Here is a 12,579-nt window from a genome sequence, read left to right on the forward strand (position 1 = left end):
AAACTAAGTCATCACCCTCATCTCTTACCGGTACTCACATTTATCCACTCCAAATTGATTGAGCTTTCACTTTCTCTGGCTCACCTTCTGCTCAAGTAAGGCCCTACGAAGAGTAATCCTTTGCTGTAATTCCTTGCGCTCTTTCTCTTGAGCCGCTTCTGCTTGCATTTTGATCTTGCTCTGGTAAGCATTCAGCAGCTCAAGCTCCTGCTGAAGCTGCTGCCGCAAGCTCTGCTGTTCTTTTTCTTGTGCTTCATCCAGGCGAAGCTGCAGACACATTTTAGGCAGAAGTCAAATGGTCAATTAATTAATATGTGGACCCAAATCCATTATGATCCATCACGAAGCGGGAACCACGAGTATGATCAAATGGTCATTCCATCAGCAAGCTATTCAACATCACTTAACAGGTAATTTCAGTTTGCACCACTCCTTTGTATACACAATCGTATACAACAGCATGAATTGATTATATGTTCTTGTTAAATTGACTACAACAACAACAACAGGAATTTTAAGGTCATTTTCCCTGCTAGAGTGGGGGTTAGCCTTGCGGTCCCCATGACAATCTTCCCCATTTTGCCCTATTTTCTGCATCTCCCCTTGTTAACCCCCTTGCCCGCATTTCTTCTTCCACCATCTTTAGTCAAGTCTTTCTCAGTCTTCCCCATCCTCTACTTCCTTCTACATTCATTTCCATCACTCTTCTCAACCAGTCACTTTCATCCTTCCTCAACACATGACCAAACCATCTCAACCTGTTTCTCTTCACAGCATCCATCACAGGCTCTATTCCCATCATCTTGTTAAATTGACTATATTTTCAAATTAAACCACAGCTCCAAAAGTGACTTCTGAATGAGTTCAAGTCGAATTTGTAGTCTCCCAACCCATCAGCAGATACTGAACTGCCAAAATGGCAAATCCAAACTGGGTTTCTGTGAATACATAGTTTCCCCAAAATCCAAAGGACAGCAGTTTCTGCCACTACTAGTTGTTTTTACTGGGGCCACCGGCAGCCGATTTTACTGCACTCACACATGCACGCACGCACAAGCACACACATTTCCAAAAAACACCTGGGCCACAAGGTGCCTTGCTGACTGGGTCTTGGGTCAAAGTCTACAGTACCATCCCATTTCGGCCCTTCAACCTCAATAAGGTCCGCAGAGGTGTGCCAGCAGAGGCACATACACATCCACATGCCAGCTAGAACACAAACCACAACAACAAAACAATAACTTGCACTCCCAGCATCCACTGCACAAGGAATATGTGCAAGAGCAACCAACCAACCAGCCTCACAGCATACACTGCTCAAAATAGAACAAATAATAATAGATAAATAAAAACACAACACATACATCTTCATGCATCTTCCACACTTGGTCAGCACTCCTGTTGGGCAGAAGGAACCACCAAACAACCAACTTCATAACCAAACCTGCTTCACCTGCCTCCATAAACATCCACGAAATCCAGAATGAGCCTTTCACCACAATCTGAGCCACTCTCACACACTCCAAGTCAAGCTAAAAACGCATAAAAGGAATCACCTAGAATCCTAGATATTATCCACACCCCACCTCAAATGGCTGACAATAAACTCACCAACCCCTTTTCCCTACACTTTGCCTCCAGCTCACTGAACACTAACCCTCTCCTCTCCTCTTCCCTCTCTCAAAATTATCACAGTACCATCTCCACCACCACCGATCACATTTGAGTGCAGTGTTTCCAAACCTCCACACTAAAAGCAGCTCACCTCCTGTCCAAATCCCCAAATTCTCAAGTATGCATATGATGGATGGAAGCACGTCATACATTGCTCACAATACGAAACTCAACAATACTCTTGTATTGCATACACCATGCTTCATCCACCTAAAACACTGCTTCCTGTGCTGCACCATTCCCATCATCTCCTTCTGCTGCAACTGCTCTTCCATTTCATCCACTTCTGCTCTTACCATCTATTTCCGACTTGCCTTCTTCTCCGGAAGAGCGTTCCTCACCACTGGATCTCTTGAATCTCGCACCATCACCATCTTGTACTCCTTAGCTATTGCTATTAATGGAAAACGAAGTTTTCCACCCTGACCATAAAAAGCAATGTTTGTCAAATACCGTGGTACTCTCAACCACCTCTTCACAAACCCACTCAGCACCACCTCAATTTTCACAATATTTGTGGCATTAATCCACACTTAAAATACTATATATTGTTACGGTTTTTAGAACCTTCACGAGTAAATTTTAGTAAATGTTTCCCTTATAAATGATGCCCTGTAAATATCCCCATCAATTGGCTTTATTAAAGATCGCACCCTAGTTAGTCCATGTACAACACGTAGAGAACCATAGGACCTCTCTGTAGTTATTTCATTATTATGTGTTTCAGTTTAGGATCTGTTCCCAATAGTTGAATCTGCGTTGCATTAATCAAATAAGATAGGCCCCTTTCAATTTCCCCAATCATCTCCTCTCTCCAAAGTGCAGTAACAGTAGGATAGCGTTCGCTGCCGTTGCCTTGGGCTGTTTGCTGGCATCAAGCCGCCATTACGCACGTGGTCTCAAGCCGAGGAAAAAGGGGGCGGAACCACAAGAACAAGGTGTGGCACGTGAACTCATCATCAGAGGTGGAGCCAGCGAGCCCTTGCCGGCCAGCCAGCGAGCCCTTGCCGGCCAACCAGCGCCGAGGTGAGCCGACCGGTAGGCGTGTCATCGGAGCCGGCCGCTTGATACAACATCGGACAATAAAAGCGGCTGCGAGGGACTGCTTGAACAGATGAGGTGAGGAGTTCGGGTCGATAAGCTGGAGCAGAGCTGGGAGCTGCGCCACAAACTGCTGATGGTAACGGACTGCGCAGGGGACCGTTGATGATACGAACCTTGTTCGAGAGAGAGAGAGAGAGCGTTGGCACGAGCCACATATTACGTACGCCGTATCCCAGTTGCCCGATATATGCAACGTCCGCTCGCGGTCCACAATACGCGCTCGCTGCCTGCCAGGGTTTCCCGCCACGACGCGAGTCCACTTCTGGAGCCGGACCTCAACGCCCTACCGTCTGCCTGGACCCTTCTCCTCCTTCCAGCCATTCCCTGTCGTGTAAGTCTGTTTGTTTGTCCGGGGTTATAATATAAGACTGTTTTAAGGTTTGCCCTGTGTATCTGCTTCTTCCTCTCTCTGTACATTCCCTTTCGTTTCTTCTTTGGTTTTGGTGTACATAATTAATAAATATCTGGTATTCCTTTACTTTGGTTTCTTCTTCCCCCGATCGCTTTAGTCCTTTCCCGATTGAGTACCTGTGGCGCGATTTGGCCAACCGCTATAGTTGGGTTTAGTCTTTTGTTAACGGCCCGAGTCGTAGCTCACTTCGCTCGGTGCATCCAATCACGCTGCGGCCCGGGTGGGAGTATCTCCTCGCTTACCGGAAGGCGCTGGTAATTAGGTCATAGGAATAATTGGCCTACTACCCTATTCAGCGCTGACCGGAAGTGACGTAATACCCCCAGGACCGGTCGGGCGGCCAGCTTAACAGGACAAGGGGATTAACCCCCCCCCATCCCCCTGCTAACGGGAGTGCCGTCCCCCGGATCCGTAACAATATATTCAGCTTTCCTGGCAAACTACACCTATTAATTGTCCTCAAACCTTTAAGAAGCTTCTCCCCGACTTCCTCACCCTTCTAACATCATTCAACTCCACCGTATACCATCTTCCCAAACTCTTCAGTGGGGGGCTCCACCAATGATTGCACCACCTCTCCTCCCAGCTCAAACCTGTGAACATGATCCACCAACACTTGTCTCATCACAACACTCCTCAACTTCCTTACCTTGAAACCCATCCTTGCCCACTGCATCAACCTTTCCAATACATTTCCTGCTGCATGAGCTGAATGTTGGACAACTGTCAGGTCATCCATTAATGCAAACATTGCTGGCAAGTTATGACCAGGGGTGAGCTCCACTTCTTTCCCACATCAACTCACAGCACATATCAGCAACTTCATAACCACCACAAACAAAATAGGGAATGACAAGGCACACCTTATCAGAATCCCCACTTCCGACCCTGCCATCCTGTTGTACAGGACTGTGTCGCAAACCGCAACCAAAACTGATCACAATTTGCCATCAGAAAATCCCAAAATCTCCCAGCACCCAAAATAATTCCATGACATATCTAATTGAGGCATGTGGCAATGACGCATATGCACTATCCAAGTCCAGCCATTCCATTGCAACATCCTTCCTTCACATCTTTGACTCCAGCAACACTTGCCACACCATTGCTGAGTGATCAACACATTCTGGTGAACCTGGTATTCCTGCCATCTGTAGAGAGCCATCCATTAAACCATTTGATGAAGACTACCAAACACAGTGCTGTAATAATTAGAGCATCTGCTCCAAGTCTGGGAGGTCGGTGGTTCAAACCCCACCCGAGTCATACCAAAGATTTCAAAAATGGTACGTGCCGTTTCCTTGATTGATGTTCAGCATTTAAAAGCATAATAGCATGGATAATCCCCATAGGTTGGCATCCATAGAAGATGAAGAAATTCCTCCTTAGGAAATGCCCCGCTGAGTGCAGCAAGACATGTGGTGCCATAGTTGTGCCGTCGTTGGTACCCAGAGTGTCCCGGGAAGTGATAGCATTTCCCACTATCTCAGTGGCTTTGTCTCGTCTAATAGCCCTGTGTTGTGTCTCATGTATTTGTCTGTACGTCCATGTGTATGAGATGTGTGTGGCAGCTCCACTACGAGCCTTAGCTACTGTAAAAAAAGGGGCAAAAAAAGAAGGGAAGACAGAGCCGAGCAGCAAAGATGGCCATCAATATCAAGCAATGCTATTGGTCAAAAATGCCCGATCATCATAGCTTCCTGCTATGTAATATAAACTCCTTCCACTCTACTCCATTGGCTGGGCACCACTCCTTGCATCCACATCACCTACCATATGTATTGCCTGATACCTCCACATCTTAAATAACTTGTATGGTACCCCAGTTGGTCCCAGAGCAGACACCACCTGTGCCTTCCTCAAAAATGACTCAACCTCAGACATCTTAAGCTCCAATAAATCAAATATAACTCCAGGCTTTGTCTATCTCACCAAGCCTTCTATATCCTCAACCACTTCATCCATCCTTGAATCTGTATATGCAACACATAGGTGGCCTGCCAACTCTTCCTTCATTACCTTCAGTGCACCACATAAAAACTGCTCCTTCGTAAATGAAAATGGGTTCTCAAAGAACCTCCTCCGCCTCCTTTTGTCCTTCCTTTGACTCCTCATTATTTGTGCTTTTTGTAGTGCCATGTACGACTGAGTGGGGCTGCTGTGTGCTGGCCGAGTGAGGCCTGTTTTGCCTGGAATAAAGATGGTGCTTGATCCTCTCTACGTGTCCGCATCTGTGTACTAAAGGCACCACACTTTTCAACTTCACAAACCTTACCCTCCCCTGCATTCTCAACACCAAGTCTATTCATCTCTCCTTCCTCTGCTCTTGTTACTCCTCAGATCGCCTCAAATCCTTTGTGAGCTCTTGTATCTCTCTCTGCCTCCTATTCAATCTTTCGACCTTCTCATCCCCCCATCAACACACTTCTTCACTCTAAACGTTACACATGCATACTCAAAAACAATCTCATTCATGTTCCTCAATCTATCCTCCACCCTTTCTTTCAAACGCTTAAGCACTCAACACACACACCACTTCATCAATTCTCACCCATGCTGTCCTCACCCATACTTGGTGATCTCGACTTTCCTTTGCCTCACCTCCTTTCTCTGCTGAAGTACAAACCCAGATACTACAACACTGTGGTTGGCTACCTGACTTTCTCCCAGTCGTCTTACATGCCCCTTTTTTGAATGCACTGTGTTGATGAACCTCCAACTCACACAGCTTACGCACACAACTCCACCGACTCTGGTGAATCCACAACCCTCTGATTGAATTATACTCCCATCCACACCCACACCTTTCAATAATCCGATGTCCGTCTTTACCTACACTATCACAATGTTCTCACCCACAACCCATCCAACTCTGATAAATATTCAAACTTCTCACTGACAAAATCTCATCCACACCCACAATTCTCACGAATCTGACATACCACCCCACACACACCACTATACTGTTGCACAACCTCTCCCACACCCTTTCTGGTGCTGATGGATCCTAAACTCTATGATGGATCAAGACTCACATTCACACTTTACCAGACTTGCATCCATGAACTGAACCATACTCACTTGTCAAAATCCTTATAAAGTTATTTATCCGTTTTACCCATCCATTTGGGCCCATCTTCCACCCCACCTCTCAAAGAGCCTTTGGAGTATTCTATATTCCTTGCCAACACTAAATGATGGGTGCTACATGACACAACACACCATGCAACTTGCAAAACAGCTAACAAGACCATCTGCCCCAAATACTGCATCTCCAACATCAACAGCCTATTCCAGGTCAACACCCAGTCTTTCCTCAGAGTTCCTGGTAACTGACACCAACACACGCACACACCATCGTGAGGTCATGCATGCCCTCATGAGTGAATCATGTCAGCAAAGGTGAATGTGCATCTTACTGCTTGCGTCGCCATCATTTCATTGATGGTGTGCTCGTATTGCTCTGCCAGTGAGGCAAGCTTGCGTGTGCGTTCTGCTTTCATTCGCTTGATGATGTTTTTGTGCTCCAAGCGAGAGGCATTCTCCAGCAGATGGTTCCTCAGTGCCTTGTACTGGCGAGTCTGAATTTTACATGTCTCCTGAAACTGCTTCTTTATTCCCAGTTCCATGACCTGCAAAAAGGACAAATATAAACGAATATGTACTGACAATAAAATTCATAAACACAACTATCCAGCATCATGCCTTTAAGCAAATGCAGCAGGGTAGAATGCTAGTCCCCCAACCCTCTCCCCACCTCTACCTGAGCACAGCCACCCAACCGGCCTGGCCGGCACGGCACGTATGCAATCATCCGATCCACCAGCACATTGTTTTTTTATTAACCCTCATATAATTTCCTGCAAATAGGTATTCTCATTACAACTTACATGTATTTCTTAACACACAAATATACGAGTCACCATTCAAACACAAAGTACCTTGAGACTTTTAGGTTGCTGCCGTAATTCGACAACGTGCTTTCTGCGCAACTCTCGCTCTCTCCTCTTGCTCTCCTGGAGCTGATTCGTCAGCTCGCTCTGGTGCTGCAGTCGTGCAAGGTCTGAACGCAGGCGTTGGATGTTGTTTAAATGCCGTCGTTCCAGTTCTTGGGTGCACTCAAGATGCCGTAGAAGAGTAGCATGTTCAACATCTCTGCCGCTCTGTCGCTTATTTAACTCCTACAATGCAACAGTACAACAAAGGAGGTGAAAAGGTGTTAAAAAAAAAATCTAAAATGCCTTCAACTCCTTCTCTGGGGAAAAACAGACATGAGAGGTGTGAACTGTGGGCAAGCCAACATCTCCATAATACAGGTGAAAACGTGGGAGAGACCTCTCTGAGCAGGTCTTGCTCGAGTCGGTGCCGGGCGAGGAGCATGTAACGCTGCAGCTTTCGTGTCTCCACCTCCAAATGCCGACGCTGTTGGTGCAGCATCCGCGCTTCTTCCTGTGCCAGCACCCTTTGTACCAGCTCTGTCTGTCGAACCAACCATTCTTGGCGCTCCCGCTTTGGTGTTCCCTGTTGCTCGTTAAGCTCCTGTAGGAGGATGGGGAGGAGTAACAAAAGGAGGGGGAGAAGTACGAGTCGGAACGGGAAGAGCACGAGTAAATGGCAGATGAGAAACAAGAGGAGTTAATTGAACGTGATAGAAATGAGATGGACATTTTTCTTTTTTGGTACAAAACTCCTGGCAATTTTGCACTTTGGGATAACACTGAACAACAATCAACAAAGAACAAACCTCATCCTCACCTCCTTCAGTTGGCCCTTTCGCATCTTGTACTCTCGCCGCTGTGCTTCCTGAAATGCCATAAGCTCCTTTTTGTGCTGTGACATCATTTGCTGCTGCAATTTTTTTTCCTCTGCAACTCCTGACTTTAACTACAACACCAAAAACCAAACTAGGATCATTAAAAAGGGCGAGGTGAAGCACCAGAATAACATCATTCACTTGTGTACATCAACACAATTTTTGTTTAATTCAGTGGGAAGCACAATGTAACTTCAAAAAGTAAAATCCCTTCAACTCACACAACCCCTTCCAATACAATTCCTCAAACGAAGAGAGTAAACATTGTTACCTCTGCCACCAAAGGTGGAAGGAAGGTGGTTATATGTTTTCATCCCTGTCTGTCTGTCTCTGTGAACAGGATATCTCAAAAAAATTGAGATATTGTTATCTCAAATTGAGGTATCTCAAAAGAACAGGCCGGATTCGGAAGAAACTTGGTGGACAGGTTGGGTGTGTGACAAGGACGAATATATATATATGATTTTGGATAACGAACGCTTAAAGTGTGGCGTATCTCAAGGGTCTGTTATTGGCCCACACCGGTTCACGTACTTCATGATAGATATTATATTTGTGGTATTGGGCAAATCATCGACCCGACCAGACCAGGTGACGCTGCTTGCGTTCACTTTCGTCTCTCTAAATGCCTTGTTGACATACAGGCATGGCTGATACGTAGTAAGTTGAAGCTGAATTCTAATAAAATATAATTCTTCATAGCCTCATCAACAAACCACTATAAACAGCTGTGCAATTATACTATTTTTTGTAATTATTTTGTAGCTTTGTCAGTCAGGAGATCCCTCATTCCCCTAATATCCAAAATTTATGAGTGATGTTTGATCATGACATGATGATGTCTGATCAGGTCACACGGTTGTGTCTCTCTCTTAATTGGCAGATCTACAATCTTAATCGCATCAGGAAGTATATGAATAGTGATACTTGTCATAACGTTGTTTGTGCACGTTCTTTACTTGGTGGAATCACTAGACAGGATTTGTACTGATTGCAGAAATTGCAGAACAAGTGCACTCACCTGATTTTTCAGCAAACTAAATGATCCCATGTAACTCCCATGTTAAGCTAATTACACTAGCTCCCAGTGGCAGAGAGAATCCAATGTAGAATAATTCTTCAAACTTACACGTCCTTGTCATCTCCTCTTCCAGAATACATCTCATCATTCACTTCATTATAGAGTAGCTCTTTACCTTGTACATAAATTCCACAAACAGACGGGCCTTTTCAGTCAATTGCCTCAAGGCTTTAGAACAAACTCCCAATTGCAATGACAACTAGAAAGAGCAATCAGAGATTGCAGACCCTCGCTAGGACATGTTGTCAGTTGTCTTTAAGGCTTTTGTGTTAAAACAAATATGGCGGCCGAACCACGTGACCAATGATGTCATCATCGTTTTTTTTCTCCTCCAATTTATCCCCAGATGATGCTCAATAAATTTCATCTTGATCTGATAAAGTTTTGTACTTGTCGAATTATGATGTCATAATGGAGACACGCACCTATGACCATCATTAACATGTTATTCCACATGGATAGTTCTTTACAATGAGCCATGTTTCAATTTGTTCTATGCAGCGCCTTCGGGGATATAGAGGTGCAAATGTTTTCGGTTTTTCTAATATGGCGGCCGAACCACGTGACCGATGACGGCATCATTATTTTTTTCTCCACCAATTTATCCCTAGATGACACTCAAGAAATTTCATCTTGATCGGATGAAGTTTTGTACTTGTCGAATTATGATGTCATAATGGAGGCACCTATGATATCATCATTGCCATTTTATTCCCCATGGAGAGTTCTTTACAATGAGCCATGTCTCAATTTTTTCTATTCAGCACTCTCGGAGATAGAGGTGCAAAGTTTTTCGGTTTTTCCAAGATGGCACCCATACCACGTGACCTATGACGTCGTAATTATCATTAAAAAAATTATACAGGTGGAGTTGCACCTATGGTGAAAATTTCCGGTCAATCGGACCAACAGTTGCAGAGAAAATCATATTTATTCTGTGTGGACAAACAGACAGACAAACAAACAAACAGACAAACTAGAAATCAGTCAGAGACCGAGGACTTGCCGGAATGTACTTTTTTATTGGTTAAAAAAAAGCAATTTTTGACCTTGTTTGACCTTTCAAGGTCACTCAAGGTCAAAGGTCATGGTGCCAAATGAAATGTCGTATGTGACTTCCTATATGTCAGTAACAGTAAGTATGCATATCTCTTGTACTTTTAGAGTTATAGTGGTTTGAAATATATTTTAAATGAAAACTCGACCCCCCTGATTTCACGTTTTGGGTGACCTTGAGCTTGACCTTGGGCCTAGAGAGTTAAAAATTGGGCACAGTCTATTCCAGGGCAAGGCAAATATGTGTAAAGTATGGCGATGCTAGGTGCAAAGATGTAGACGTAGTACTGCACACAAACAGAAAGACAAACAGACAGACAGACAAACCAACCAACCAACATACTTGCCGGAATTTTTTCCGGCAAGTAACAAACGGACTCAAATGCCATTCCCTCTTCGCAGGCGAGGGTAAAAATATAACAACACTTGAACCTTTAAAAAGTACCTGAAGACGTATTTATACCCTTCGACCTTCGTGTAACTGTTTTTCACCCTTTTCACCTTTTCACTCCTCAACATCTCTTCACTGGTTCACAAGTTATTATGGTAACAAGGACAAGTTGGGCTACATTCAATGTACACCAGCCTGTGCCAAATAAATAAATAAATAATATATCCTCCAGCACGCGACATTGCCAGGGTGCCTTTGGCGCCTGGCGATGTCGCTGTGCAGGACCTGGAGATGGAATTGGGGGTGGGGAGGGGGGTTGTGGACAATAATAACGGACAGCCGTCAGCTGAAAAGGCATAATAACTGCCTTAATAGGTTTCTTGACAAATGCAAACTATCCAGCAAAATAGAGCACATGGATGGTTGTAGATAGAGCACATGGTTCCTTGGGATAATCTTTCGCAATCTACACTCCACCGCCCCCTCCCCTCCACCCCCAGCAAGTTACGCTAAAGGGCCATGTCAATGAAGATGCTTGGCAATTAAACTTACACAGACCAAAAGTAGAGGAGCTTAACTATCCAAAACTGGAATACCTATTTATGACCACAAGTCACATTTTTGCTCGAACTTAAAAGAAGAAACACTTAGTGCGACTTCCACCTCATTTTGTCATGGCAGGTCACATCTTGGAATGCAGAAAGCAGCAAGGCTGGAAAATTTTGTATTAAAACCTGACACGTTAAACATATGACAAAATAACAAAATGAAGAGTGTTTATGCACAAAAGAAAACTAGAGAAAACATCCACACCTCTCTGTCAAATTGTGTCTGCTTGCGCTTGGCCAGCTTCTCCATCTCTGAAGCAAAGGCAGCCGTTTGCACCTCCAGCTCCTTGTCTAACCTTGTCCGATGTTCTTCCATCTCTGCACGGAGACGAGATTCCAGTGCAATAAGCTGCTTCTGGTGCTGACGTCTCATTCGTTTGTATCCGGACATTTGGTCCCGAAGTTCTGAATCTTGCCGGTGTTCGTGCATTTGGCGCGTCACCTGAAATGTCATAATTGGTTCAATCATCTGTATGGCTTTGATGTTGTAGTTCTATGGACTGGATAATTAATGCTGAAAACAATACGCGAGTCATAAGTCGCAAAAGGATAATCTACATGGATGTGCACTGGAGGAAGTGCAGTACAAACCAGGGAAGCAGTGCGGATGGTAGCAAAATGCTCGCGATTGCGAAAATGTGATGTACGCCTCGTTGTGGAAGGAGAGCTCGATTGGCGTTCTTCGACCCCATCAGCAAACTCTGCAAACGACTCCTGCATACAAGGTGTGGTATAACTTCACCGTACTTCCTCATTCACTTCCATCATTTGGCCATACCTTTTCCTTGTTCGATCTCATCCCTTTCAATTGCTCATTATCCCTTAACATGCTCACCCCTCCTCACACATCTCCCTTACCGGGCGCTGTTTCACAGAGGAGTTCGACTGAAAGCTTGCCTCGCCTTCTGCCATCATGGCAATCTCCTGCATGCTGTCCGTACCCTCAGGCAAGCTGTTCACGCTACTGCTTTGACTGCTCACACTGATGGATGTGCTTGGGATTGACTGGCTGCTGCCAACACTGTCAACGGTTCCACTTCTACAACCACCGCTGTCTGACTGTTGGGTGCACACAGGCAAAGACAAAAAAGATAAAACAACTGCATATGGAATACTTGAGAGATACCAGAAGTTATGACAAGCAAGCAAGCTACAAATAGCAACCAGTACAGGTTCAAGGTTCAGCGATAATCAAAAAAACAACACACAAACACACACACACACACACAAACACACACACACACACACACACACACACACACACACACACACACACACACACACAAACACACACACACACACACTTTTATCATTTATTTATTTATTTTTGAGCAATGATTTTTTTTTTTTGAACTGACCAATTGAATCGGGTACTCTGGTTTTGTGAATCGAAGTTAGAACTTTTTAGATCTAAGAGATGCCACTTTGTACACCGAAGAC

At 44.7% G+C, this 12,579-nt stretch overlaps 1 protein-coding gene across 2 annotated transcripts in view; it reads right to left on the reverse strand.

Annotated features, from left to right (window-relative positions):
• Positions 1-12,579, reverse strand: part of LOC137425264 (serine/threonine-protein kinase TAO1) — a 65,565-nt gene that overhangs the window by 2,015 nt on the left and 50,971 nt on the right. For both annotated transcript variants that reach the window (XM_078776469.1, XM_078776470.1), the window contains exons 12-19: positions 11,998-12,198; positions 11,731-11,853; positions 11,345-11,581; positions 7,946-8,074; positions 7,526-7,729; positions 7,132-7,371; positions 6,610-6,822; positions 85-267 (exon numbers count right to left, since the gene is read on the reverse strand). In XM_078776469.1, coding sequence (XP_078632595.1) covers positions 85-267; positions 6,610-6,822; positions 7,132-7,371; positions 7,526-7,729; positions 7,946-8,074; positions 11,345-11,581; positions 11,731-11,853; positions 11,998-12,198 — 1,530 coding nt within the window. The remainder of the gene's footprint in view (positions 1-84; positions 268-6,609; positions 6,823-7,131; positions 7,372-7,525; positions 7,730-7,945; positions 8,075-11,344; positions 11,582-11,730; positions 11,854-11,997; positions 12,199-12,579) is intronic.

This window comes from Myxine glutinosa, chromosome 4, assembly GCF_964187855.1.
Source record: "Myxine glutinosa chromosome 4, kmMyxGlut1.1, whole genome shotgun sequence".
Classification (NCBI taxonomy): Eukaryota; Metazoa; Chordata; class Myxini; order Myxiniformes; family Myxinidae; genus Myxine; species Myxine glutinosa.